Source organism: Eubalaena glacialis, chromosome 5, assembly GCF_028564815.1.
Source record: "Eubalaena glacialis isolate mEubGla1 chromosome 5, mEubGla1.1.hap2.+ XY, whole genome shotgun sequence".
Taxonomy (NCBI): domain Eukaryota; kingdom Metazoa; phylum Chordata; class Mammalia; order Artiodactyla; family Balaenidae; genus Eubalaena; species Eubalaena glacialis.
In genome coordinates, this window is record NC_083720.1 from 116,100,746 (window position 1) to 116,127,763 (window position 27,018).

General features: G+C 34.7%; 1 protein-coding gene across 4 annotated transcripts in view; it reads left to right on the forward strand.

Moving 5' to 3' along the window:
• The window catches only part of LRBA (LPS responsive beige-like anchor protein), a 776,641-nt gene that overhangs the window by 181,463 nt on the left and 568,160 nt on the right, over positions 1–27,018 (forward strand). For all 4 annotated transcript variants that reach the window (XM_061192552.1, XM_061192551.1, XM_061192553.1 and 1 more), the window contains exons 27-31: positions 1,327–1,454; positions 1,932–2,039; positions 6,035–6,194; positions 9,285–9,732; positions 24,749–24,879. In XM_061192552.1, the coding sequence (XP_061048535.1) occupies positions 1,327–1,454; positions 1,932–2,039; positions 6,035–6,194; positions 9,285–9,732; positions 24,749–24,879 (975 nt within the window). The remainder of the gene's footprint in view (positions 1–1,326; positions 1,455–1,931; positions 2,040–6,034; positions 6,195–9,284; positions 9,733–24,748; positions 24,880–27,018) is intronic.

Genomic DNA, 27,018 nt, shown 5'->3' on the forward strand with positions numbered 1-27,018 from the left:
GGTTCTAGAGCGCAGGCTCAGTAGTTGTGGCGCACGGGCTTAGTTGCTCCGTGGCATGTGACATCTTCCCAGACCAGGGCTTGAACCTGCGTCCCCTGCATTGGCAGGCGGATTCTTAACCACTGCACCACCAGGGAAGTCCCAGTCCAAATGTTTTGATCCCTGGTCTCCTCACTCCTGTTTTCCTGAAGTTGGGGTTGAGAAGGTAGGATGGCAACAGTAAGAATAAACTGTGCTACTGAGATTGGTTGATACTAGGCATTCGAATGTGGTTTTTAACTTTGTAATGCAGACCCAAACTTGATTTTATGCAACCTGTGACAAAAGTAGTGGAAGAGTTATTTTCCTGGGCCTGACTCCAAATTTGACAGAGTTGTGTTCCATATTCTCTCTCCCTCCCTTCTTCACTGTGTTCCTTCCCTTTTCCCAACTGCTGTTGCTCTCTTTCAGCACCTTTCTCGATACTTTCCCTTTTCAATTCTGTGTGTGCTAGCCATATGATAGTCTGGTGGCAGTTAAGGTCGTTATCACTTAAGTTTGCTATTTTGTTCCTAATTTGCTCTCACTCTTGTTGAGACAAATACCTTCAGTGCTACCAAATTGGTTGGGAATTGAGATGATTACATGATATCAATCAATTCATAGTCAATTGTGTATTACCTAATTTGTTAACTTAAAATTCAAAATTAATTTCTAAATAACTTGAGTTAACTGCCTAAGTGAGATGTTTAGAGAGGTAATTTTAGACTGTGTATTAATCACAATCTCTTTTTTGTCCTCCGCCTTTTAAACAGCTTTAATGAAAGCCAGTAAAAGGTAGATCCTATAAATATTCCTTTTAATGCTATACCCTCTCTCAGTCTCTATTAATATCATGCTGTAATGATAAAAATTTTAAGAAAAACATGCAAATTTCTAGTTTAACTATTGTACTTTAATGAAGGTAATAGAAGGTTATTTTACCCTGGACTAGTTGATGGCAATGTGATTTACTTTCTACTTTCTTACACCTTTAAAGAAAATTCTTTTCTTCACTCTTTTCATGCATAGAAGATTATTTCAAGTAGCTTATGTGAGACCTAAGAAACAATACAGTGTTTATTAAGGTTCCTGAACTGATTTTTTTTTAACAGTGGGCCCTAACAGAGTAGCTAACAAAGTCAGAAAACAAACAGTGGGTGATAAAGCCCAGGGACATTTTAGAAATTTGCTGAAGGTAATGTTTCAAATAAAATCTTATGTAACTCGTATAGGTGAGTTTTGTCAGTCTCATAATCTTAAATATAATTTTTTCTTGCCCAATTTTTTCCTTAAAATAAATTATAGTGTGTGCAGTGGCAGTAAGGAATTGCTTAGAGTGTCAACAGCATTCACAGCTGAAAACTAAAGGCAAAGCAGGAAAAGTCCAGAAAACAACACACAGCCTGATTCCCATGGGGAAATCTGCAGCAAAGGTAAGCATACAGAATAATTAATTAAATAAAAAAGCATTCTCTTATTTTACGATTAAGATCTTAAATTTATTTGTTCATTTCAACATAAAGTTAAATAAATCTGACAGAGGTCCTAAAATAGTTATTTTAGTCTGTGGACATAACCTTCAAATATTTGTGTTTAAGTATACAGTAAAGATTTGCTTATACTTAATCTTGTCTGCTTTTCCAAATGTTTACTTTCCTTGTGTCCATGATACCTTTTCCTTAAGTATGTCAATTTGTGTTTCACGTACTTGGTGAGTTAGCATGCAGTTTCTTTTTTCCTTCATGACTCCCTTCTACACCCCCCACCCCCGTCCTGACACCCAAAAAAAGAAGACAGAAAGAAGTAGGAAAATAAACTGGGAAAAACAACATTATAGCCTATGGAATACTGTGTTTATTTTTTAAAATGTCTGTGTAATGTATATATTTATATTTTTTTGTCTTAAATAGAGTCCGGTGGATATTGTAACTGGTGGTATATCTCCAGTAAGAGATTTTGACAGGCTCCTACAAGACATGGATATTAATCGACTTAGGGCAGTTGTCTTCAGAGACATAGTAAGTTACAGTATTTCTTTTACATATTCTCTTAGCTGATACATATTTCCTCTGAGGCCCAAAGTAATGAGAGTGAACACTCTTTGTGACATAAAATAGTCAGGTAGAAATAAGAAGGCCTAGATACCAGTTCTCTTGACAATGATTTTAGAATCTTAGAATATTAAAAATATTGTTTATATAAATGGAGCTAATATATCAGAGTATTGCTACCAAAAAGAATAACACATTATTACATAGTAAGCATTGTAAGTGCTTCATATGTTCTTATTCATTACAACAACTTCTTGAGTTGTGTACTTTGTAATTCCCATTTTATGAATGAGGAATTTGAAGCACAGAGAGCTTGGGTAACTTGTTCAAGCTAATGGAGCTAGTAAATGATAGGATTCTAACTCCAGAATCTGTGCTCTGAAAGTTTTATATGATATAAAAATACACGATGAAATGTTGTGTGTGGTGTTTTAAATTTTTTAAAGATTAAAAATAGTTTTGTTTTAGCTAATTTTGATATATAATATGACAGAATTTCATGTAGGAATTATAAAGTCATACAAAAAAAGTATAAACATGAAAATAAAAATCACCAGGATTTGGAGTATTATCATTAATATTTATTGAACACTTACTGCGTGTTTAGTACTGGCTGCTCTATATTACATATACTTTTTTAAAAAATAAACTTTGTAACTTCAATTTTTAACTTTCCCTTCTCTTTCTCCAGTGTTTTAGTCCTCTTTTGATTCTTCACTAAGCTTTATACAAGTATACAATTTGTTAATAGTAGTTATAGGTAATAATTATTAGCTATAACTAATAATTTATTTCATATTAAGCATATAACTGGATGATTTATATGTATTATCTCATTTAATTCACAGAATAATCCTATGAGAAAGATAACAGTATTAGCTTAAATAGTCTGCTTAAAATCCTACAAGTAGTGAGAGTTTGAAGTGGATTAAGGACCTAGGGAGTCTGATTCTTGAAAGTTTGATCTTAACCATTGTACTATAATGCCTCCCTGGATCTCAATTTTTTGCTTTTTGGTAGCTGTTATTATTCCTTTAATGAAGAAACCATCACTTTTGTTTTTTTAGAACCCACTGACTGTGGTCCACTTTGGAACCAAATATTGCTGCTTCCTTCTCTCCCCATTCTCTTTCCTTGAGCAGTTGTTGAGTCTATTGCCCCATAACTTTGTATTTCCTAGAATGAAGTTTCAAAATCTAGAATAGATGATGTAACTCTTTGGCTTAAAAAATTCTCTAATGGAAATGCAAATCAAAACTACAATGAGGTGGCACCTCACAGAGGTCAGAATGGCCATCATCAAAAAATCTACAAACAATAAATGCTGGAGAGGGTGTAGAGAAAAGGGTGACCTCCTGCACTGTTGGTAGGAATGTAAATTGATACAGCCACTATAGAGAACAGTATGTAGGTTCCTCAAAAAACTAAAAATAGAACTACCATACAACCCAGCAATCCCACTACTGGGCATATACCCTGAGAAAACCATAATTCAAAAAGAGTCATGTACCACAATGTTCATTGCAGCACTATTTACAATAGGAAGGACATGGAAGCAACCTAAGTGTCCATCGACAGATGAATGGATAAAGCAGATGTTGCACATATATACAGTGGAAGATTACTCAGCCATAAAAAGAAATGAAATTGAGTTATTTGTAGTGAGGTGGATGGACCTAGAGCCTGTCATACAGAGTGAAGTAAGTCAGAAAGAGAAAAGCAAACACTGTATGCTAACACATATATTTGGAATCTGAAAAAAAAAAAAGGTTCTAATGAACCTAGGGGTAGGACAGGAATAAAAACGCAGACATAGAGCATGGACTTGAGGACACGGGGAGGGAGAAGGGTAGGCTGGGATGAAGTGAGAGAGTAGCATTGATATATATATACACTACCAAATGTAAAATAGATAGCTAGTGGGAAGCAGCTGCATAGCACAGGGAGATCAGCTCGGTGCTTTGTGACCATTTAGAGGGGTGGGAAAGGGAGGGTAGGAGGGAGGGGATATGGGGAAATATGTATACATATAGCTGTATATGTTATACAGTAGATTCACTTCGTCATACAGTAGAAACTAACACAACATTGTAAAGCAACTATACTCCAATAAAGATGTTTAAAAAAAAAAATTCTCTAATGGCTTCCCATAGCACTTAAAATGAAATCACAACTCCTCACCCTGGCTCTGTATGATTTGGCTCTTTGGCACTTTCTGTTTGGTTATTATATCACGATATTTGGACAGAGAAATAGAGTGTCTCCTGTGTCTACCGTGTTCATTTCTGAAAGTAACAAATAACTTTAATTTTTTTGGTAATTTTAAAAGTTATATAATCACCTTACAAGAATTTTAGAAAAGAGAAAAGACCATGTTTCCCAAACTACGTCCCAGAGCCTCTCTAGCATAAGCAACTTTGAAGAAAAAGGAAATGACCTAAGACTGGGGCTATAAATAAATTATTACCTTGAGGTTAAAAGCTAAGGTTTTTAATCAGTCTAATCTGAGTTCAGATTTGCTTTTTCATTTACTATATGCCCTTAGGTAAATTACTTAACTTCTCTAGGCCTCATCTTATTTAAATGGGTTAATGAATATAGCACAGTTCCTGACTCACAGTAAGTATTCAATAAATGACAGCTACAATTGAAAGTAAATTTGTTTCAGGAGTTAGGACTTAAACATAAGGATCTATGGGATATTTTTTATTTGGGCACAGATCAGGCATACACTGTAAACTTCATACTGTAGTTAGTAAACACTGAACATATTAATGGGCTAAATAAAGATTAGATAGGTGTAAATAACTTATAAAAGATTAAGCAGACCAAGCAAGTTATTTGCCTGCATTTTTAATGTTGATACCATTAACAGCAGTTATTATAATAGATGGTAGGACTGTGTGGCAGAGGAACAGAGGAGTTTCTGGAGAAAAGGGATGGTTAATAAAAAAAGGAAAAATGTACATATATCTTTTCCATCAAGACTGATAAGGTCTTACGCATGAACCTAGAAAGTACCATAGATTCTTGTTAGATTATACATACAATACGTCTAATAATCCTATCAAGTAGATATGTTCAGTAGACTCTGAGATCTCATTTTTTCTCTGAAATTGTGTCCAAAACTTGATATTTGTTAATTGTTAACCTTTAGTTTCATTTGTGCCAGTTGTTTCCATTTATTTATCTGCTAGGCAACCGTGTTCTTTGTTTCACTTATCCTAAATTTAGCTGCTACTTGAGGTACCTTTAGTTTTCAGGATTTGCTGGAAGAATTTGAGTTTTTCCTTTAAATTAATTAAGTTCAAACCTATTTTGAAAAGTTATCAAAATTAGTGATGCGTACAATGTTCCTTTGAAAATGGGGAATTTGACTAGGTGAACTGGTCATTGATGTACAGATATGTAAGTGATCTGTAGTGCTGAGATGAAGCCTGGACCTCTTTAGAGGTCAGTCTAGTTTGTCCTTTTCTTTCTGGCAGACACTATATTTTCAATTGTGGACACTTGAGTCTGTTAAAATACTCTTGAGAATTTCTTTGGCATCCTGATAACGTTACTTTAAAAAATCTTGAATGTCTTTTAGGAAAACTGTTATTCTGATTTTTTAAAACATTTTAATTCTTATGGTTGGAAGTAAAAATAGTTGTTCATATATAGTGATAATTGCTATTTGATTAATCTTACAAAGTATATTAGGACATATCTCTTCAGATTTAGTTAATTTAAAAAAACAAGCCAGCTTCTCTCTTTTCATGTTTCACAAGCATAAAACCTAATATTTACAGGCATTTTTCCAAGAGTATTTGCCTAATCTTTGCTCAGGTGAATTCATTACTGTTTTCTGCGTATATTGAAAGATTTGTGAACATGTTTTCTATTTGAATGTTGTCATGTAAAGTAAGATTCAAACATGTTATTTAATAGTGGCATGATCAACTCCTTTTATTTTTCCCCAGGAGGATAGCAAACAAGCACAGTTTTTAGCCTTGGCAGTTGTATACTTTATCTCTGTTCTTATGGTCTCGAAGTACAGAGACATTTTGGAACCCCCAAATGAAAGGCATAGCCAGTCTTTTAAGGAAACTGGTAGTGAAAGCGGGAATTTATCACTCCCTGGTAAGTTTCTGTATTTTATTATCTGGCATCCAAAGTTCAAGTAAAACATTACCTACTTATGACAGTTAAAATATTGATTCTGGAATTTATGTATAAAGTGAGAGTATGTATTTAATTTTACTAATAACCAAATATTTTAAGTACCGTGTAGTTAATTGCAATTGGGAGATGGTTTCTGTTCTTTAAGTGAGCCATCTATTTGAAAGATGAGAAAATGTTATTCTTTTTTAAAATAAATAAATTTATTTATTTATTTATTTATTTTTGGCTGCGTTGGGTCTTCTTTGCTGCATGCGGGCTTTCTCTAGTTGCAGCGAGTGGGGGCTACTCTTTGTTGCGGTGCGCGGGCTTCTCGTTGCAGTGACTTCTCCTGTTGCGGAGCACGGGCTCTAGGCCTGCGGGCTTCAGTAGTTGTGGCTCATGGGCTCTAGAGCGCAGGCTCAGTAGTTGTGGCGCACAGGCTTAGTTGCTCCGCGGCATGTGGGATCTTCCCTGACCAGGGCTCGAACCCGTGTTCCCTGCATTGGCAGGCGGATTCTTAACCACTGAGCCACCACGGAAGCCTGAGAAAATGTTATTCTTTACAAATAAAATATTAAACATTTTTGTTTAACTCAGCATTTGTTGTGAAGAATAAATAACATATCCTCTTATGAGACAGATTTGTTAACAAATAGCTGTAATAATTGGAGTTATAAAATTAGCTGCCAGTTATAGGGAAAGTTATAACATTAGCTGCCAGTTATAGAGAAGCAGGTATTGTAGTTATAGAAGTAGCTGCTACCCAACAGAGGTGATTTATTTATCCAATCAATATTCATTCAGTACCTCCTAGGTACTTGTTCATTATTAATGAACAAAAGAAAACGAAGTCTCCCCTCCTGGAGCTTGAATTCTAGTGACAAGAAGTAGAAAATAAGTACAAGTAATAAATAAATTGTATAGTATTGATTATTTTAGAAGGTGTTAAGTCCTAAGAAAAGAAAAATTGAATGGGGAAAATTATCAGGAATGACCAGGAGAAAGGGGATGTAGATTTTCACTCTAAGGAGAATGAGAAATTATTGGAGGGTTTTGAGTACAGGAGTTAGAATTGATGTATGTTTTTAAAAGTAACACTTGGGATTCTGTATTAAGAATACCCCCTACAGGGCAAGAAAAACCAATGTTTTAGTTATGTACTGCTGTGTTACACGTTACCTTGAAGCTAAAACTCACAACTGTTTTAGTCTTGTTATCATGATTCCATGAATTTGATTCAGATAAGTCACAGTGGTAATGATTCATCCCTGCTCCAGATGTTGTTTGCTGGGGTTGGAAAGTCCGAAATGGCTTTTCTCCTCATTAATCTAGTGCCTCAGCTAGAATGGCTCCAAGAGCTAGGGCTGAATGACTGAAATGGCTAAGCTGGGGTTGTATGTGTGGGGCCTTGCTACTTGTTCTCAGCTGAATTCCTTGGTTTTACTCCATTAGTTTGGAGGTACTCTATCTCTTTATATGATTTCTCTACATGTTCTCTCCAACCAGGTAGCCAGATTGTTTACAGAGGTGTTCAGAGATTCTAAGAATGCACAAATTGCCAGATCTTAAGCTTGGGCACAGAACTAGCCCACTTCTACCACATTCGGTTGGTTACAGTGAGTCAGGCCCAGCCCAGACTCAATGACTTCTCAAGGGGGAATACCAGGAAGCATGGCCAATAGAACCATTAATGTAACAGTCTTAACATAGCCAGTTAGGAGGATATTGCAATAACCTAGGCAAGAGGTAATTTTGGGGATGCACTAGGGTGGTAGCTGTAGGGCTAGTGAGAAGCAGTCAGATTCTGGATATATTTTGATCGTGAGGAAACAGGATTTTAAAATATTAGCTGTGGATATGCGAAAGATGGAAGGTAGTCAAGAATGATTATAAGGTGCACTTGGATAGACTGAAGGTGAAACATACTAAGGGAAGAAGATAAGAAATAAAGTTTCCGACATGTTGAGTTTGCGATGTCTTTTAGACATATAAAAGACGATGCAGAGTAGGCAGTTATATATAACAGTCTGAATTTTATTTATTTGTGTATTTATTTATTGAAATAGTGGTATTTAAAACTTTGAGAGTTAATGAGACCACTAAGGAAATAAATGTTGATAGAGAAGATAAAAGGATTAAGAACTGAGTACTAAGTCCCTTCAAGTTAAGAAATCCAGGAGAAAAAGAAGTGAAGGAGGTAAGGAAGGAACAACAGTAAGGTAGTAGATGAAAAACCAGAAGAGCATGGTATCCTGTAAGCCAAGTGAAAAAAGTATTGTCACGTTGGAGAGAATAATCAGTTGCTGCTGCTATGTCAAGTGCTGTTAGGACTGAGAACTGACCATTGGATTTAGCAAGATGGAGCATTTTTGTTGGAATGGAGTGAACACCTGATTGGAAGGAATGAAAATCAAGTAGAAAAGGTGATGCTCCCTGTTGAACTAGATTTTAAGGACCATTGAATTATTCAAGCATTTAGGAGTGGTAACAAGTGTTCTAGCAGTAGAAACCATGATTGAGGTAGAGGTAATTATTGGTGTTGTAAAGTATTATGTGTTATGCCATGAGTAGCAGGAGATAAAGTTGGAGATGAATAGTCATCTGAAAAATACTTATTGACTACCTACTACTTGCCAGGCATTGTTGTAGGCCCAGGCATTGTCATAGGTGCTGGAGATGAAGTGTTAAAGAACGTAAATTCCCTGCCCTGATAAAGTTTACAACTTAGCCGACTCATATTATTGAAGAACCTTGTACTTTATCCTAAGGATTTTGGACTTTTTCTTATAGGCCAATGGCTTTCATCCTTATGTTGCTACCCATTGGTATGTCATATTCACTTTGGGATTTTCTAAAATATTTTGTTATTATTTATTATTATTATATTATTATTATTTTATTAAACCATCTAATTATTTACTGAGTACATTTTATAGATTATTTAATTTGTTTTTTACCTTTTAGAACATGCTGTATATTTCATAATTTAAAATAATTAGGACTGAGTGTACCTTTTTAAAATGAGTTGTAAATTTTTTTATTCATAGTTTTCTTCTTTTTCTGGGTAAGATATAGAAAACTCACCAGCAGCATTCAGTCCATTAACTCCAGCATCCATGGAAGAATCTGAAAGTGCATCATCTGCTCGAAGGAGGGACTCAGGCATTGGGGAAGAAATGGCTACTGGTTTAGGAAGCAACGTGGACGTAGCTCCTCCTGTAGCACCTCCAAGTGTCAGTGCAGGCCCAGATGCCATCAGTGAGGTGCTGTGCACTCTTTCTTCAGAAGTCAGTAAATCTCAGGAAACCAAAAGCGATGGAGAAAATGAATTGGATAAAAAGGCTGCACCATCAGTTCCAGTTTCAAAAAATATCAATGTGAAGGACATTCTCCGAAGCTTGGTTAACATACCAGGAGATGGAGTCACAGTGGATCCTGCCCTTCTGCCACCAGCCTGCCTTGGAGCTCTTGGTGATCTATCTGTTGAGCAACCTGTGCAGTTCAGATCTTTTGACAGGTACTGTAAATAGTCTTTAAATATATAAATATAAGGATTTAAATATATGTTATAAGGATTTAAAGGTTATAAATATATAAATTTATAAATATATAAATTTATTGGAGTATAGTTGCTTTACAATGTTGTGTTAGTGTATACTGTACAGCAAAGTGAATCAGCTATAGGTATACGTATATCCCCTCTTTTTTGGATTTCCTTCTCATTTAGGTCACCACAGAGCACTGAGTAGAGTTCCCTGTGCTATACAGTAGGTTCTCATTAGTTTATAAATATATAAATTGTAAGGATTTAAAGATTAAACAAGAATTTAACTTTGTTAAATTTTGTAGCTTCAACATTAAAAAGGGATGTTTTGATATAGTTTTAAAAATTATAAGGATATTTTGTTGTATGGTTTGTATATCATTTCAAATTTTTATTTATCAGCATAATTATTGATTGTTTAAGAATAATTTTAATATTACATTGGCAAGTTGTATATTAAATAATTTTTTTCTTCGTTTGTTACAACTTAGAAATCACCTGTATTTACAAATGGTTACCTTTCATTTCCCTGCTGTCGGTATTGTGCCAGCCTTTGTGAAAAAAAGTGGGAGTCTGTGGATTCCGACAGATTCAGGAATTCAACAAAGTGTTCAGAGTCTTGACAGCTTGAGAAAGCTAACTATAGATTCCTGACTTTGTTGGTTCTGCTGTCCTAAGAAACCTTTGGCCAATTTGCTTGAAAATTTTCTTTATATTAAATTTTCTGAAATTCTGCCTGTAAGACATGTATGTATCAGAGTTGTTAAGCATATTCTTTTTCAAAAATCAATATTTTTATCTGAAAACAATCTCTACCTTATAGAAAAGTTGCCAGTTAAAAGAAATTTTATTTTTCCTGAATCTGTTGAGGGAAAATTGATACAGTACTCCACCCCTTTTGAATATTTTATTGTATATTTTCTACATAACCACAATACATGCATCAAAATAAGGAAATTAGCATTGATATAATATTAATACTACCTTCAAATCTTGAAACACCTTTCAAGTTTTACTAATTTTCTCGGTAATGCTCTTTATAGTAGAAGGATTGAATTCAGACTTATGTGTTGTATTTTGTTGTGTCTCTTTATCCTCCTTCAATTTGGAAGAACAGTTCTTTAGTCTTTCCTTAAATTTAGTGACCTCGACACTTCAGAAGATGAGAGCCCAGCTGTTTTGTATAATGTCCCTCAGCTTAGATTTGTCTAATTAGTGTCCTGGGGATTAGATTCAAGTTAAAGCATCTTTGGAAGTAATATCACAGAAGTGATGCTGTTTCTTCCTGTTGTATTCTAACAAGTGGCACATGGTTTTATCTCATTACTGGTGATACTCATTCTGATCATTTATAGAAATGGTATTTTCTGAGTTTCTCCACTGTTAAGGTACTCCCTGGGAAGAGGGGTTTAGAAACTGTTATCCTCCTCACCAAATGAATTCAGTACATTCATCATATGGCCTTACGGTTTCATACTTTATAGAATGAATTATAATATTATTGTTGTTGTTTATATTGATGCTCAAATTGTCTCTGATTTGGCCAGTGGGATTTCCTTCCAGTTGGCTTCTGTTTTCTTTTGACATATCCTCATCATAATTTCCCTCTGTCGGGTTATTTATTTCTTTGTGTCTCCTGTTCTCTGTATTTCATCTCATCTCCTAGTTTTCCACTTCAGACTTGCTGGCACATTAGATATCCAAGCTGGTTAAAATTATTTATATAATTAAGATGCTGTGAAAGGACACAGGGAATATATAATTTTAATGGAAAATCTTTTTGCCATCATCCTCTATCATCTTACTCCCTCTACCTCTGTTTAAAGATTAGGTCAATGTCCTGGAATGATGAGATTGACAGAGTCTAAATTCCAGGTAAATAGCATATTGGTATATGTCTAATGTGACATTATAGATATAGTGGCTGCTAGATTCAGATGTCTTTTTCTTTTTTCCTTTTTATTAGGCTTTATAATATAGGAGTTAGAATATTGACTCTAGAAATCAGATGAAACTGTGTTTGAGTTCTGGCTCTATTACTTATTAGTGAATTTGGACAAATTACCTCATCCTACTGAGCCTCAATTTCATTATCCTTACACTGTGCAATACTATACAGCTATTAAAGAGAAAAAAAGCAGAACAATAAGTACTGGTGTGAAATGATATTGAAGATATATTAATCTATAACACTTAGCATGAAGAAATCCAGAAATTTAAAAGATGATACCTAGTCTTAATAAGGGTATGAAGAAACACTTTTATATTGTTGAGAGGCCATATTGGTACAATTTATCTGAGGGGAAATTGGCAGTTAATTAAAATTTAAAATATGTAAACCTAATTATGTAAGTTTATACAGAAGATATATGCAAGTATAAAATGTTTTCTTTCTGCAAGAGGAATTTCATAATTAAGCTAATACCTATTGAGCTTTTACCCTGTGAAGGTGTATTAAAGTGCATTTTTTAGATAGATAGGTAGGTAGGTGGATAGATAGATACTGTTTTTATTCTTACTTTACAGATGATGAAACCTGAGGCACAGGGAAAGTAAATAAATGCCTTAAGCTTTTGCGCTAATAAATGGTGGAGCTACAATTTAAACCATGGCCAGTGGACTCTAAATCCTGTCATTTGGCTGTGCTATGCAAACGTAGTTGCCAATTTATTAAGAATTGGTTACATGTGTTGTTTCCTATGAATATAGGAAATACTATGCAGCCACTAATGAGAGAAAAGCACAATTGATGTATTGATGTAAAATGATGTTGAAGATATATTATTAAATGGAAAAAGCAGAGGACAGTTTAGTTTGGAATTTATGATCTTTTGAAAAAATAGATATATATGTTCCCATATGCTTCAAAAAATTTATAACATACTGCAATGGCTATATTTTGAGGGTGAGAAGAGGTGTAAATGATTAGGTTTTTTCTGATATTCACAGTTTTTATAGATTTGTTTAAATTTGTATTAATCTTAGATTGAATAGTGAGAATAACTTAAGGGTAGATTTTTACATTGAATAAATCTTACTAATATACTCAAAGTTGTTTCCTTATAAATTCCCCGAATTTCATGTATTTTGGGATTTATTTCTTTTTAAATAGCATAGAAATTGTCTATGCCTTAGTGATACCTTCAGTGAGTAGGTTACAAACTTATTTAGGAAACTGTGCACAGGGAATACATTTTAAAGGGGTTTATTGAAATAGGAAACAAAGGGGAATTTTGGTGATAGCATTTTTCAGGAGGTTATTTGGAACTTACATGTCTGGTATGCATTTAACATACTATCTGATGGCAAGCAAACTGGTCTGTGTTTCCCCCCTCTTTTTCTTAGCAAGAGACACCTTTTGAAAAACTATTTTCATGCAGCTTTAGACCAGAGGAATATCTTTGAGAATTTCAAAGCATCCTTCTGATCATGTATTTATCTCTGGAATGCTGTGTCAGAAGTCACAACTCTCCTCATATCTTAAGAATTATCAACTTCCAAGCAATAGCTGGAACGTTTAGAGTAACAGCTACATGAGTGGAACCTTGCTGAAAGGCTGCCAGGTTGTGGGCCTTTGTGGATGGCAAGGTGTTTGTGTTCATTCCCATGCCAAAATTCTTGCTCTTATCTAATTTGAAGATCCTCTCTGGTGATTAGCGGATGCCAGGGATTTATCATGATAAAGTTCAAGGGCTTGTCTGGCTTTTCAGCTAGATCCTTAGGGACTAAAGCACTAGGCTTAAAATGCTCTTTTCTCCTTTAGTGAACTATTTGCATGTTAAAGAAAATAGCATTTATGTGAAAGTTTGTGATAATTCAAACTGATATAATTCTGAAATGGAACTTCTGAACCTTAGTGATCTGGGAGACATTGTTGCTTTCTGTCCTTACTCAATAAAAAGAAATCTTTAAAAAAGTATCCCTAGTTCAGGTAAGAAAAAAAAAGTCAAAAGTGTTTACACTTTCTACCTCTGGAGGCTTAGGAAAATTACTTCTTTCTCATCTGTAAAATGGGGATAATAATATGTAGTACTTACCTCATGGGTTGTTATAAATATAAATAATTCCCTCATAGGTTGTTATAAATATAAATAACATAATTCATATATGCCCTTAGCATAGTGCTCACAAATACTAATTATTCATTAAAGTTGGTGAGTATAAAGAAAAAAGCAATAATATGTGAAATTTTATACTTTAATATTTGGTTTTTAATTGAAAGTTTGGAAAAATAGCTTATACAACTAAAAGACTTAACCTGTCTTCCAAATTTTTTATGCCAAAAAAGTTTGAAGTGCTTTTTGTTAAAATTGATGGCTGATATTAAAAATTCAGTAATTTGTTTCTTGAAAATTAACAAGAATTTCAATTTGTCTTTTATTTTTTTATTTTTTTTCCTAGATATCTTATTTTTTATTGATTTCTTCTTTTTTTTTTCACACACACACACTGTATTTTATTTTTACAAGAGATAAATAGACTGACACCAAGCATTGTACATGGATGACCACAACAAAAGCAACAATGATTGCAATTACCAAACATGAAACACACTCATACTATGTCATAATATTGACATTCAGTCCAGTAATCCTCCACTGTAACAGCTCCTTTACTTTGCAGTGAAAATTGATTTGTATATTCTTTGCCTCTGAGTCCTTGTGGGATTTTTTTTTTTTTAATTCAAACAGAAAGTCACAAAAATTATACTCATCCTCATCAGTTCACTCAGTCCCATGTAATTAATTTTTTTTTATCTTGATCTTTTGTTAGCACTTTTATGAGTTCATCAGTTTTCCATTAGAGTTCTGAAAATGCTTATTCATTCAGTTCAGCAGTACAGTCAGTTACCAGAAACCTGTACTTGTCAGAGTCTTTTCCATGAATTTCTTGAAGATGAAACCCTTTTATAGGAACATATTTGCAAAAGCATCAGAGTACACCCAGAACTGTCTGTAAATGACAAAAGACTTAAAAATGACCACGGTTAAAGATTTGATGAAAGTTCATAATAATGCAGTTGACAAGAAAATTAGTTATTTCTGAGATATACATTTTAAAGTAATAACTAGGATTATGACTTATAACATTATACCAGAACATATAAGATTTTTAGAAATTTCATGTAATGTCTGAAACATTTATATTAACATATTTCCATACAAATAACCCAATGAAAGTATAGTATTAGTTGTTTTGTTTGTTTTTTTATACTGCAGGTTCTTATTAGTCATCAATTTTATACACATCAGTGTATACATGTCAATCCCAATCGCCCAATTCAGCACACCACCATCCCCACCCCACTGCAGTTTTCCCTCCTTGGTGTCCATATGTCTGTTCTCTACATCTGTGTCTCAACTTCTGCCCTGCAAACCGGCTCATCTGTACCATTTTTCTAGGTTCCACATACATGCATTAATATATGATATTTGTTTTTCTCTTTCTGACTTACTTCACTCTGTATGACAGTCTCTAGATCCATCCACGTCTCAACAAATGACACAATGTCGTTCCTTTTTATGGCTGAGTAATATTCCATTGTATGTATGTACCACAACTTCTTTATCCATTCGTCTGTTGATGGGCATTTAGGTTGCTTCCATGACCTGGCTATTGTAAATAGTGCTGCAATGAACATTCGGGTGCATGTGTCTTTTTGAATTACGGTTTTCTCTGGGTATATGCCCAGTAGTGGGATTGCTGGGTCATATGGTAATTCTATTTTTAGTTTTTTAAGGAACCTCCATATTGTTCTCCATAGTGGCTGTACCAATTTACATTCCCACCAACAGTGCAAGAGGGTACCCTTTTCTCCACACCCTCTCCAGCATTTGTTGTTTGCAGATTTTCTGATGATGCCCATTCTAACTGGTGTGAGGTGATACCTCATTGTAGTTTTGATTTGCATTTCTCTAATAATTAGTGATGTTGAGCATCTTTTCATGTGCTTCGTGGCCGTCTGTATGTCTTCTTTGGAGTAATGTCTATTTAGGTCTTTTGCCCATTTTTGGATTGGGGTGTTTGTTTCTTTAATATTGAGCTGAATGAGCTGTTCATATATTTTGGAGATTAATCCTTTGTCCGTTGATTCGTTTGCAAATATTTTCTCCCATTCTGAAGGTTGTCTTTTCGTCTTGTTTATGGTTTCCTTTGCTGTGCAAAAGCTTTGAAGTTTCATTAGGTCCCATTTGTTTATTTTTGTTTTTATTTCCATTACTCTAGGAGGTGGATCAAAAAAGATCTTGCTGTGATTTATGTCAAAGAGTGTTCTTCCTATGTTTTCCTCTAAGAGTTTTATAGTGTCCAGTCTTACATTTAGGTCTCTAATCCATTTTGAGTTTATTTTTGTGTATGGTGTTAGGGAGTATTCTAATTTCATTCTTTTACATGTAGCTGTCCAGTTTTCCCAGCACCACTTATTGAAGAGACTGTCTTTTCTCCATTGTATATCCTTGCCTCCTTTGTCATAGATTAGTTGACCATAGGTGTGTGGGTTTATCTCTGGGCTTTCTATCTTGTTCCATTGATCTTTGTTTCTGTTTTTGTGCCAGTACCATATTGTCTTGATTACTGTAGCTTTGTAGTATAGTCTGATGTCAGGGAGTCTGATTCCTCCAGCTCCGTTTTTTTCCCTCAAGACTGCTTTGGCTATTCGGGGTCTTTTGTGTCTCCATACAAATTTTAAGATGATTTGTTCTAGCTCCGTAAAAAATGCCATTGGTAATTTGATAGGGATTGCATTGAATCTGTAGATTGCTTTGGGTAGTATAGTCATTTTCACAATGTTGATTCTTCCAGTCCAAGAACATGGTATATCTCTCCATCTGTTGGTATCATCTTTAATGTCTTTCATCAGTGTCTTATAGTTTTCTGCATACAGGTCTTTTGTCTCCCTAGGTAGGTTTATTCCTAGGTATTTTATTCTTTTTGTTGCAATGGTAAATGGGAGTGTTTCCATAATTTCTCTTTCAGATTTTTCATCATTAGTGTATAGGAATGCAAGAGATTTCTGCGCATTAACTTTGTATCCTGCAACTTTACCATATTCATTAATTAGCTCTAGTAGTTTTCTGGTGGCAGTTTTAGGATTCTCTATGTATAGTATCATGTCATCTGCAAACAGTGACAGTTTTACTTCTTCTTTTCCAATTTGTATTCCTTTTATTTCTTTTTCTTCTCTGATTGCCGTGGCTAGGACTTCCAGAACTATGATGAATAATAGTGGTGAGAGTGGACATCCTTGTCTCGTTCCTGATCTTAGAGGAAATGCTTTCAGTTTTTTACCGTTGAGAATGATGTTTGCTGTGGGTTTGTCACATATGGCCTTTATTATGTTGAGGTAGGTTCCCTCTATGCCCACTTTCTGGAGAGTTTTTATCATAAATGGGTGTTGAATTTTGTCAAAAGCTTTTTCTGCATCTATTGAGATGATCATATGATTTTTATTCTTCAATTTGTTAATATGGTGTATCACATTGATTGATTTGCGTATACTGAAGAATCCTTGCATCCCTGGGATAAATCCCACTTGATCATGGTGTATGATCCTTTTAATGTGTTGTTGGATTCTGTTTGCTAGTATTTTGTTGAGGATTTTTGCATCTATACTCATCAGTGATATTGGTCTGTAATTTTTTTTTTTTGTAGTGTCTTTGTCTGGTTTTGGTATCAAGGTGATGGTGGCCTCATAGAATGAGTTTGGGAGTGTTCCTTCCTCTGCAATTTTTTGGAAGAGTTTGAGAAGGATAGGTGTTAGCTCTTCTCTAAATGTTTGATAGAATTCACCTGTGAAGCCATCTGGTCCTGGACTTTTGTTTGTTGGAAGATTTTTAATCACAGTTTCAATTTCATTACTTGTGATTGGTCTGTTCATATATTCTGTTTCTTCCTGGTTCCGTCTTGGAAGGTTATACCTTTCTAAGAATTTGTCCATTTCTTCCAGGTTGTACATTTTATTGGCATAAAGTTGCTTGTAGTAGTCTCTTAAGATGCTTTGTATTTCTGCAGTGTCTGTTGTAACTTCTCCTTTTTCATTTCTGATTTTATTGTTTTGAGTCCTCTCCCTCTTTTTCTTGATGAGTCTGGCTAATGGCTTATCAATTTTGTTTATCTTCTCAAAGAACCAGCTTTTAGTTTTATTGATCTTTGCTATTGTTTTCTTTGTTTCTATTTCATTTATTTCCACTCTGATCTTTATGATTTCTTTCCTTCTGCTAACTTTGGGTTTTGTTTGTTCTTCTTTCTCTAGTTTCTTTAGGTGTAAGGTTAGATTGTTTACTTGAGATTTTTCTTGTTTCTTTAGGTAGGCTTGTATAGCTATAAACTTCCCTCTTAGAACTGCTTTTGCTGCATCCCATAGGTTTTGGGTTGTCGTGTTTTCATTGTCATTTGTCTTTAGGTATTTTTTGATTTCCTCTTTGATTTCTTCAGTGACCTCTTGGTTATTTAGTAACGTATTGTTTAGCCTCCATGTGTTTGTGTTTTTTACGTTTTTTCCCCTGTAATTCATTTCTAATCTCATAGCATTGTGGTCAGAAAAGATGCTTGATATGATTTCAATTTTCTTAAATTTACTGAGGCTTGATTTGTGACCCAAGACATGATCTATCCTGGAGAATGTTCCGTGCACACTTGAGAAGAACGTGTAATCTGCTGTTTTTGGATGGAATGTCCTATAAATATCGTTTAAGTCTATCTGGTCTATTGTGTCATTTAAAGCTTCTGTTTCCTTATTTATTTTCATTTTGGATGATCTGTCCATTGGTGTAAGTGAGGTGTTAAAGTCCCCCACTATTATTGTGTTACTGTCAATTTCCTCTTTTATAGCTGTTAGCAGTTTCCTTATGTATTGAGGTGCTCCTATGTTGGGTGCATATATATTTATAATTGTTATATCTTCTTCTTGGATTTATCCCTTGATCATTATGTAGTGTCCTTCCTTGTCTCTTGTAACATTCTTTATTTTAAAGTCTATTTTATCTGATATGAATATAGCTACTCCAGCTTTCTTTTGATTTCCATTTGCATGGAATATCTTTTTCCATCCCCTCACTTTCAGTCTGTATGTGTCCCTAGGTCTAAAGTGGGTCTCTTGAAGACAGCATATATATGGGTCTTGTTTTTGTATCCATTCAGCAAGCCTGTGTCTTTTGGTTGGATCATTTAATCCATTCACGTTTAAGGTAATTATCGATATGTATGTTCCTATGACCATTTTCTTAATTGTTTTGGGTTTGTTTTTGTAGGTCCTTTTCTTCTCTTTTGTTTCCCACTTAGAGAAGTTCCTTTAGCATTTGTTGTAGAGCTGGTTTGGTGGTGCTGAATTCTCTTAGCTTTTGCTTGTCTGTAAAGCTTTTGATTTTCCATTGAATCTGAATGAGATCCTTGCCGGGTAGAGTAATCTTGGTTGTAGGTTCTTCCCTTTCATCACTTTAAGTATATCATGCCACTCCCTTCTGGCTTGTAGAGTTTCTGCTGAGAAATCAGCTGTTAACCTTATGGGAGTTCCCTTGTATGTTATTTGTCGTTTTTCCCTTGCTGCTTCAATAATTTTTCTTTGTCTTTAATTTTTGCCACTTTGATTACTATGTGTCTTGGCGTGTTTCTCCTTGGGTTTATCCTGTATGGGACTCTCTGTGCTTCCTGGACTTGGGTGGCTATTTCCTTTCCCATGTTAGGGAAGTTTTCGTCTATAATCTCTTCAAATATTTTCTCTGTTCCTTTCTCTCTCTCTTCTCCCTCTGGGACCCCTATAATGCGAATGTTGTTGCGTTTAATGTTGTCCCAGAGATCTCTTAGGCTGTCTTCATTTCTTTTCATTCTTTTTTCTTTAGTCTGTTCCGCAACAGTGAATTCCACCATTCTGTCTTCCAAGTCACTTATCCGTTCTTCTGCCTCAGTTATTCTGCTATTGATTCCTTCTAGTGTAGTTTTCATTTCAGTTATCATATTGGTCATCTCTGTTTGTTTGTTCTTTAATTCTTCTAGGTCTTTGTTAATCATTTCTTGCATCTTCTCAATCTTTGCCTCCATTCTTATTCCGAGGTCCTGGATCATCTTCACTATCATTATTCTGAATTCTTTTTCTGGAAGGTTGCCTATCTCCACTTCATTTAGTTGTTTTTCTTGGTTTTTTTCTTGTTCCTTCATCTGGTATATAGCCCTCTGCCTTTTCATCTTGTCTATCTTTCTGTAAATGTGGTTTTTGTTCCACAGGCTGCAGGATTGTAGTTTTTCTTGCTTCTGCTGTCTGCCCTCTGGTGGTTGAGGCTATCTAAGAGGCTTGATGGGAGGCTCTGGTGGTGGGTAGAGCTGACTGTTGCTGTGGCGGTCAGAGCTCTGTAAAACTTTAATCCACTTGACTGTTGCTGGGTGGGGCTGGGTTCCCTCCCTGTTGGTTGTTTTGCCTGAGGCAACCCAACACTGGAGCCTACCTGGGCTCTTTGGTGGGGCTAATGGCAGACTCTGGGAGGGCTCACACCAAGGAGTACTTCCCAGAACCTCCGCTGCCAGTGTCCTTGTCCCCACGGTGAAACAGAGCCAGCCCCCGCCTCTGCAGGAGACCCTCCAACACTAGCAGGTAGGTCTGGTTCAGTCTCCCCCAGGGTCACTGCTCCTTCTCCCGGGTCCCGATGCGCACACTATTCCGTGTGCGCCCTGCAAGAGTGGGGTCTCTGTTTCCCCCAGTCCTGTCGAAGTCCTGCAATCAATTCCCACTAGGCTTCAAAGTCTGATTCTCTATGAATTCCTCCTCCCGTTGCCGGACCCCCAGGTTGGGAAGCCTGACGTGGGGCTCAGAACCTTCACTCCAGTGGGTGGACTTCTGTGGTATAAGTGTTCGCCAGTCTGTGAGTCACCCACCCAGCAGTTATGGGATTTGATTTTACTCTGATTGCGCCCCTCCTACCGTCTCACTGTGGCTTCTCCTCTGTCCTTGGACGTGGGGTATCCTCCTTGGTGAAGTCCAGTGTCTTCCTGTCGATGATTGTCCAGCAGCCAGTTGTGATTCTGGTGCTCTTGCAAGAGGGAGTGAGAGCACGTCCTTCTACTCCGCCATCTTGGTTAATCCTCTTGATTTCTGCTTTTTTCTCAATTTGTCTTTTAAATAGAAACTTAAGCTGTAGCCTGAGAACAATGCCATTTTATTAAAACTTTAAGACATGCTTTACTAGTTTAGATTTACGCTTTCATACATGATAAATATGATAGCTTAAAGATCCCCCTGTGTTGAAGATTTTAGTCTTGTACACAGAAATTTTATAATTTAGCAATAGTAAAAACAGTTGGAATGAAAATATCCTGAAATCTGCCTAGTGCTTAATGTCCTTTTAAGTGAATATTTGTTACTGAATTTTCTTTGTTTTTATGTGGCCCAAAGGTAAAGTATTATTATGTTACTTCCTCAGTGATGATTTGAATCAGTCATTGAATTTGGACATTGATTAATTTTATTTTTCTATTATGTACTAAGTACATAACTGGGCTAAAGAATGCAATTTTTCCATTTCTGAGTGGATATATTTTTGTATTTTAGTAGTAGTAGTACATGTATAATTTTGTATCTTGGAAATCTTTATTACCATTGCTTATAGATGATTATAATATAGAATTACCTTTAAATGTTAATATGATTGTGATGATGGTTGCTCAATTCTATGAACATTCTAAACACCATTTAATTGTATACTGTACACGAATAAATTGTATGGAATGTGAATTATATCTCAATAAAACGTAAAGGTCAGTATGAGGAAACAGTTCAAATTAGAGGCTCTTGTTTAGATAAACCCAGAATTGTGACACAGTTCTGCCATTTACCTTGGCAAGTTACTTTACCTTTCTGAGGTTTACTTTTTAAATTTTGTTAAATGGAGGTAATTTGTATGTTAGGATTGTTTTGTGAATTGAGTAATAATTCTTGGCATATTGTCAGTGCTTAATCGTAGCATTCATTAATAATTTATTAAGTTTATATAATAGGATCATGTAGAAGCACAAAGAATAGTGAACTCTGACTTGGCAATCTGGGGAGGCTTACCTTTGAGTAAGGATTTGAAAGGTGAGAAGGAAGTTTGCTGGCAAGCAGGACTAAGAGGAAGGCGTCTTGGTAGAGAAATAGCACATACAGAGGACTGGAGTTGTGAAAGCATGTACATGCTCAGTTCAAGAACCATAACAGCATATTGGAGTAGTGTGTAAGGAGTGCTAGTTAAATGTAAATTCATATAGGAAGCCACACTTCAGATGTGTCAGGAATGAGAATATGTGAAAGATATTGGACAATAAATATTTACTGAACTGAAATAAAGTATAGCTATTATTCATGGTTGAAAACATTATTAATGGCAGTTGTTTAAAGGAATAGAAATGAGGTCAAGTTCTTTTGTTATCTTTTATTAACTGTGCCATCTTGGACAAATAGAGATTGTGCATATTATGGGACTATCTGTGGTAAACATTTTTTTTTTTGTTACCAGCTTTCCAACATTTTATTATGAAAATGTTCAAACATACAGAGAAGTTACAAGAATTGTACACTGAACACCCAGAGACCCACCACTGAGATTCTGCAATTAGCCTTTAACTGTTTGCTTCATCATACAGTTCTCCATATAGCCATCTCTCTATTCATCAGTCATTCTTATTTTTTTGATGCATTTCAGAGTAAGTCGCATACATCAGATCACTTCACTCAAACATTTCAGGCGCAGATCTCTAACCAGACATCAATACTGTTTTTAAGGTAAAATGTACGTACAACAACAGGCACAAATTTTTAAGTGTGCCATTTGATGAGTTTTGACAAATTAAACACCTGTGTAACCTAAATTTCCAATCAAGATATCATCAGTCTTGAAAGTTCCTTCATGCTCCTTCTCAGCCAATGCCTGTCTCCACCCCCCACAGGCAATTATTCTATTTTTTTTTAAACAATAGATTAGTTTTGTCTTTTCTAGAACTTCATGTAAAAGGAAATACAAAATTTATGTTCCTCTGTATACGGCTTCCTTTACTCAACATAATGCTTTTGAGATTCATATGTGTTATGTTAATCAGTAGCTTGTATCTTTTTATTGCTGGGTATTATTCCATTGTAAAAACACACCACCTTTTTTTTATTCATTTTTCTGCTTAAAAGATTCTGGGCTATTTCCAGTTTTTGGCTCCTATCAGTAAAGCTATCTGAATGTTATTGTACCTATTTTTTGTGGACTTCAGTTATCTGGAGGAAATTTCTAAGAGTGGAATTGCTGGTACATAGGGTAGGTTTATGGCTTAAGTTTCAAATATAGAAAAAGCAATTTCACTTTTCTAAATGTTAATTTCTATTGCTCCTATCAGTACTTGCCTGTTGTATGAGTAAACTAAATCGTGCTAGTTCTTTCTTTTGTGAACAAATGTCAAAGTAAATTCTCCATATTCCGCCCCCCACTCCCCCCCCGCCCCCGTCCCCCCAAAATAGGTTGCTAGGAAATAGGTAGCTAGAGATTTTCTTAAACAATAGGCTTGTAAATATTTGCCCCATGGTAGGTAATATACAAATTACATTTTTTATTGTTTTCTGAATGTGCTACCAGCACACGTATACACACACACACACACACACACACACACACACACGCATGCACAGTGGGGGTCATCTACTCCCCCTAAAGTCAATAATCTTCATCCGATATAAGCTACCATGATTTAAGCACACCATTTTGGATTGAGGGCTCAGGTGGCTGTTGCTTCTATTTTTTAGTGTATAGTTAACATTGGCAGTCACCCTTATAATGATGTGACACCAGCTACCCCCAAGTACATTGAATAAGCCATGCCTAGCACAAGAGAACTTGATTTAATTGGCAACAGTGTTTGCTCTCACATGATAGGCACTGAAGTAAAAGGAAACCTATTTCACTTTGTATTATCTCTTTTTGATGTAACAATAAAAACAATGTATTTTTAAAGTACTGGAATTATATAATTTTCACTGTTGAATACATATATCAGGATCAAGTATCTAAGTAACTTTATTTAGGAACTGAATACTTTAAAGCTGTTAAGGGAGTACTTGAAGCTTGCAGTTACAATATTGTCAACAAAAGATGTGATTAAATAAATTGAATGTTGAAGACTTTAGGCTTATGGTTAATACCAGGTAATTAAAAGTAAGCACTGCTGTGGGAGTGCATTATATATCAGCTGTCCTCTTTACCTCATTAACTGGGTTTTTGCATGTTTATGGAGCTAACTTCAATTAAAAATGCCTTTTAAGTTATGCCTATTAAGGTCTTTTAGTTACTATTTTGGTATAAAGTATTACACTTTAATTGAAATTGGTATATCGTAAATACCTATGTTTGAGTAATACCCAAGATGAACAAATCTGATTATTTGATATTTTTACATCTAGGTTTTATGCCTATGCATTGTTTTTTCTATGTAATATTATCATTAGACAGTCTTCGAGAGTTAAAAGGTAAAACTTTGGTTGTATACATGTTAAAAAATTGTTCATACCTGCATTTTCTTACCTTATAAGATTTCTAAGGTTTTATCATTTCAACTTAGTGGTGCTTTAAAATCCTTACAGAAACATGTTGAGTTTTCTGCTTCACTTCTGAGGTTAAGAAAAAGTTAATTAATTTTCCACTTGAATGCCAAATTCCTTTTTTCCTATATACCTTTGGTTATATTTTAAGGTGGATAATTAAAGATGATCCTAAATTTAAAGAATATTGTAAATATAAATTGAAATGTTAAAATTGATTATTATATTTCTGTAGAACATTGTCTTGATTCTAAAAAAATGAAGTATAAATAACTGTGAACACCACTGAAGAGATTTCTTACTGAGAGTATATTCTAAGTTGTACATCAAAATAGAGATAAGAAAAAATTAGGAAAAAGAAGTTGGTTTCCTATTTTCTGTTTTGAAATTCATGTAATTAACTTGAGTGATCTTCTGTATTTTAAAATTTATTTACTTTCTTTATTACAGAAGTGTCATCGTGGCAACAAAAAAATCAGCAGTCTTACCTTCCACACTTACAAGTATACCTACCAATGCTGTCAGTGTGGTTTCTTCAGTAGATTCAGCCCAAGCCTCAGATGTGGGGGGAGAATCACCTGGTGAGTTTGTTATCAGCTATTTCAACAAAAAAGTTCTTAATCCCATTGCAAAGCTTAGGATTTTTGATTAAGTTAAGAAGTTTTGTTAGGCATATTTTAAATGATTATGCTTTTGTATTATGTTAATTATTTGATGATTTTCTGAATAAATTTGAGTAATATGAAATAAATTAAATCAAGGATTTTAATACTTTCTCCACTTAAACATAGTAGTGTATGACAAATTGGATGCTGCTGGTTGGGTGGATGAATGAATGATAGATTTATTAAAATACTTTTTTCCTTTCCTTTCACTTGAGAAGATGTGTATAGATAGTGGTTAATATGAGAAAGTTTTGCTGACATTTGGTCTTTTAATCTGGTTATCAGTTGCCAAATATTTATGTGGTATCCAGTACTTTGCTTTCTCTTGCATAGTTTTTGAATTAGACGCTTGGAATGCTGCCCTCAAGTCTATCATCATTCTAGCATTAGTCATAGTAGTTCAATAACTCTTACTACAATTTGATTTTTGCCCTGTCTCTCTCTCTCTATTCCTGCCAAATGTAAAAGCCTTTTGGTGCACATGTATGGGTGTAAGATCCTAAATCCCTAGATGTTGATTGGAAGCTCAGTGATAATAGCAGGGGAACTTGAAGAGTATGTGATATTAAAAAGACCAAATTAGGACAAAGGGAATATTATTTTATATAAGTAGTATTTTCCTAAGTGTTGTGCTATTTCATTAAAAAAAAAAAAAATTAATCCCCCAAAGGATTCATTCTTTCTTATTACTCTAGGATGAGATTAATGAAAAATAAAAGGAATTTTGAAGGAATGACTAGGTGGATTATGTTAAAATCAGAAATAATGTTTTTCCTTCATCTTTTGAGACATCTCAGGCCTCCTATCCAGTGTTCTACCTTTATTTGGTAAACTAGTATATCTCAGAGAGTTTTGCTGCTAACTTGATGTTTCTACTAGCCAGTTGTCAGGGACATTTAATTTTTCCTTTCTGTGTACTATATATCATGTGTTCCAGAAACAAAGACTAGGATTTTTTTAAAAAAAATTTATTTATTTAAATTTATTTGGTTGTGGGTTTTAGTTGTGGCAAGCAGGCTCCTTAGTTGTGGCATGTGGGCTCCTTAGTTGTGGCATGCGAACTCTTAGTTGCGGCATGCATGTGGGATCTAGTTCCCTGACCAGGGATCGAACTTGGGCCCCCTGCATTGGGAGCGTGGAGTCTTAACCAGTGCGCCACCAGGGAAGTCCCAGGATTGTTTATTTCTTTTGTCTTCCCTGTTTTTCTTTTTCCTTTCATTGTAGTTATTTTACTTGTGCTAACAAAAACTTTTTTTTTCAAAGTTTTAAATGTGATTAATTCTTTACAAATTTCTTAGTGTTAAGTGATAATAGAAAATGCTCACAGTAGGTTAAGTAAAAAAAAATTACATGCAATACTTTACATGCTATGTAATCATAACTATGTGAAGTATGTATATACTTTTCATACATGGAAAAAGCAAGGAAATGTACTCTGAAGTTACTTGATTATCTCCATGAATTAATGGAAATTTTGATTTTCAAAATTTTTAATTTTAGTATATTTTCCAAAAATTTATCAGTAATCCTGTATTATTTTTATAATTAGGAAAAAATAGTTGTTGAAGAAAAATATCCACAAGGAAACCAAAAGCTGCAGTGGTAGTAGACAGTTTTGTGCTGCCTTGTTTTTTATTTTATTAAAACATTAAAAAAAATTAATAGACCTTATATTTTAGGTCAGTTTTAGGTTATAGAAAAATAGAAAGGAAAGTAGAGATTCCCATATATGCTCTCAACCTCACCCTCTCTGCATTTCTCTGTTGTTAACATCTTGCAATAGTGTGGTATATTTGTTACATTTTGTTTTTCATCATTCATTGTCTTAGAAACAATAAAGGAAAGTAAGTGTAGAACTCCAGCAAAATTTCCTCTTCTTTATTTTCTCCTTCTTTATTTCCTTCATTATTATACTCTGATACTTTTTTGTTTTTTTATTTTTTTACTTTGGAGAAGAAGCAATTTGGGGATCTATTTTGGGCTGGTTACGTAAATTTCTGTTCTTCCACCTCCATCCAAAGGCCTTAAAAAAAATCAACTGTGATTTTTCTAGAG